Source organism: Prunus persica, chromosome G4 (assembly GCF_000346465.2).
Source record: "Prunus persica cultivar Lovell chromosome G4, Prunus_persica_NCBIv2, whole genome shotgun sequence".
NCBI classification, from domain to species: Eukaryota; Viridiplantae; Streptophyta; class Magnoliopsida; order Rosales; family Rosaceae; genus Prunus; species Prunus persica.
The window spans coordinates 2,040,292-2,042,909 of NC_034012.1; the positions used below are offsets into that span (position 1 = coordinate 2,040,292).

The 2,618-nt window shown below is 35.3% G+C and overlaps 1 protein-coding gene across 2 annotated transcripts; it reads left to right on the forward strand.

Annotated features, from left to right (window-relative positions):
* On the forward strand, positions 245 to 1,557 carry LOC109948897. Of its 2 annotated transcripts, none has more exons than XM_020562741.1 (3): positions 245 to 620; positions 812 to 970; positions 1,226 to 1,557. In XM_020562741.1, the coding sequence occupies exons 1-3, from the start codon at positions 491 to 493 to the stop codon at positions 1,498 to 1,500; spliced, it is 564 nt and encodes a 187-aa protein (XP_020418330.1). In that variant the 5' UTR covers positions 245 to 490; the 3' UTR covers positions 1,501 to 1,557. The 2 variants fall into 2 exon arrangements, with proteins under 2 accessions (XP_020418330.1, XP_020418331.1); XM_020562742.1 differs by having other exon boundaries at positions 1,287 to 1,557.

Here is a 2,618-nt window from a genome sequence, read left to right on the forward strand (position 1 = left end):
TTAAATACAATAGTTAACAGACCAGTCAAATAAAATCGTACACAGAAAAGCTGTCAACTAGGCATGAATGACCATTGTTAGCGCAAACTTGAAAATAAAAGGAAACTTAAAACAAAGGAAAAAACCACATTAATTACCTTCCTTTATTTGAGACCCAAAATCACCGAAGAGTATTCCTGCTTTAGTTGAGAAAACAAAAATCCGAAACCAAATCAAAACTAGAAATAAATGCCATGCTTATTACAGATGCGTGCATTGGGGTCTAGTAGTTTTTAATGATAATTTATTATTTAATCAACGCTGAAATGGAAAAAATAATATTCATTAATATGGTCATAATAGGCTCGGTTATTCAATCATGCCAAACCGCCTATATAACATGTAAGTAAGAAACGCCCCTCTTCATTCTCTCACAGTTCACCCTAAACCCAAACCGCCCGTCCTTTTTTCTCTCACAACCGCAAAGCCGAACACCAAGATCTACACAGCCATGGACAACGTCTCATCTTTGGAGTGCCTGAAATTAGATTCCCAGTCGGAGGTGCTCTATAAGGACGGCGGCGGAAAGGACCTTTTATCTCCAGCTATGGTCCCCATCAACTGCGATACACCAATAACCGGTATGTATGCTTTTCCTTTTAAAGATATGATTTCTCCGGCAGTTGTTTTGGTGTTTGTATACCGTCAGCCAATAACCCATCATGGGATCGATGAAATACCGTCAGCCAATAACCCATCATGGGATCGATGAAATACCGTCAGCCAATTATTTTTTCTGTTTGTATTTAACAATGTAATTGCATGGAAATAGGGAGCGAGGCTGATGAATCGGAGGCTGATGATTCTGATACTGATGATTTCGAGACTAACGCACGCGATACTGACGAATCCGAGACTGACGAATCCGAGACTGACAAATCCGAGACTGACGATTCAAAGACTGATGATTCCAAGACTGAAAAACTTATTAGTAAGCTTTTGATTTTAGGGACAAAGAAAAAAAATATAAAAATGTGCCTATATTTACATATATTTTTTTATAAAAAAAATCTCTTATGACATAACATCTACGTATTTGTTGTTATTCTATGTAATGTGCTCACAATATAGATTTTTTAGTTTTATCATCTTCGTTCATTCATTGTTTAAAAAAAGTAATGTATAAAAAATGATTATTTTTATTGCTTTTATTGTATTTAACAATGAATTAACATATTGCACACAGGTCATGAATGTGGGTATTGTTTAAAGATGGGTGATCACTTTACGCAATTATGCCATTACAGGTATCATGTCCCAGAGAACGCAATTGTTGGCAAGAGGTGTGTGGTAATTTGTCATTGTTGTGGGTGCCACTTTAGAGACTCACGTTGTTCCAGATGTGGCGGAAGCGATGGATTTGCAATGACCATGTATTGTATACATTGTAGGAATTATGGTGAACACATGACTTATATGTGTCCGAACCGCGAGCCGACTCCCCACTTATGTTCCTTGTGACCCTTATACTAGTTCTTGTTCTTTCAATTTAAATAGTAGTAGAGAACGGAGGGTTAATGGTACTCTAAAATTTAAAGTAAAGATTATATGTTAATTTCAATTTAACAAATTTTTAGAATTTTTATTTTAAAATTTTGAAAATAATTGCAATCTTCGTAGACATGTAGAGCAACTCACTCCATGACTAAATCTCCTGCAATATTTAATCCAACTCCTACATGAGGCCATGTATCCCAATGTTGAATGAGATTGACTGCATATGTACAATAAAAGAAAAAAAAAGTCTTTTATGTCGTTTGCTATCAATGTCATGCTTTTGTTTACATTGGGTTTTGTTTTTATCGCAAATGAATTGCAATTTGCAGCACATGATATATAATTGTAAATAAAATTGTACACATAGGAAAAGGAAGGTGGAGCCAAGTGAGATGGCAGTGTCATTTATGCATATGAATCGTGGCTTCGACGACCTCTCTTAAGTAGTTGGGTATAATTGCCAGGAATGTAATCAATGTTACTGCTTCCCACCCTCTCATGCGAAACTGGGTATGAATGTGCCAGGGTTGCTTTAAATTCATAAATAAATTAGATAAGGAATTGAGAAGAGGAATTTAGAATTGAGTTCAAATGCGTAATTCATGGTTTCTAACTTTTTCTGTCATCAACTAAACTTATATAATCCATTGTCAATGATGCAAGTTAAAGCAATAAAGAAACGAAAGAAAATCACCCAATTAAATAAGCCCCATAAGAAATTGTACAGAGGAAAATTTGTGACTATTTTAACATTTTGCACATGCAGCATGTAATAATGTGGTACTGTATGAAATTCAACTTTACACCTATTGCGGAAACATGTACCATATCATATTGCAAGAATTAATAAACGTAACGTCTTTTAGAGGAAAGAGTAACTGGAGACTTGAGCTCAAACAGTTGAATGTTCATTCAATTATCAGCCGGGATGTCCTCGTCACTCTCCAGAAATGAGCCAAGAGTCTTTCTCAGAAAGCTGAAAGTTCTGTCATCTTGAGTTTATAAACAGAAAATGTGGTGTTGAGACATGTTTGCATATACATGGAGATATCAGTACAAGCTTCTTCTTCTTTTTATTTTAA

Excerpts from the sequence above, each read along its gene's own strand:
- LOC109948897 (XM_020562741.1), top strand. The coding sequence starts at position 491 with ATGGACAACGTCTCATCTTTGGAGTGCCTGAAATTAGATTCCCAGTCG. Across the intron at positions 621-811 it reads CTGCGATACACCAATAACCG|GGAGCGAGGCTGATGAATCG; the intron begins GTATGTATGCTT and ends GCATGGAAATAG. Across the intron at positions 971-1,225 it reads CAAGACTGAAAAACTTATTA|GTCATGAATGTGGGTATTGT; the intron begins GTAAGCTTTTGA and ends TATTGCACACAG.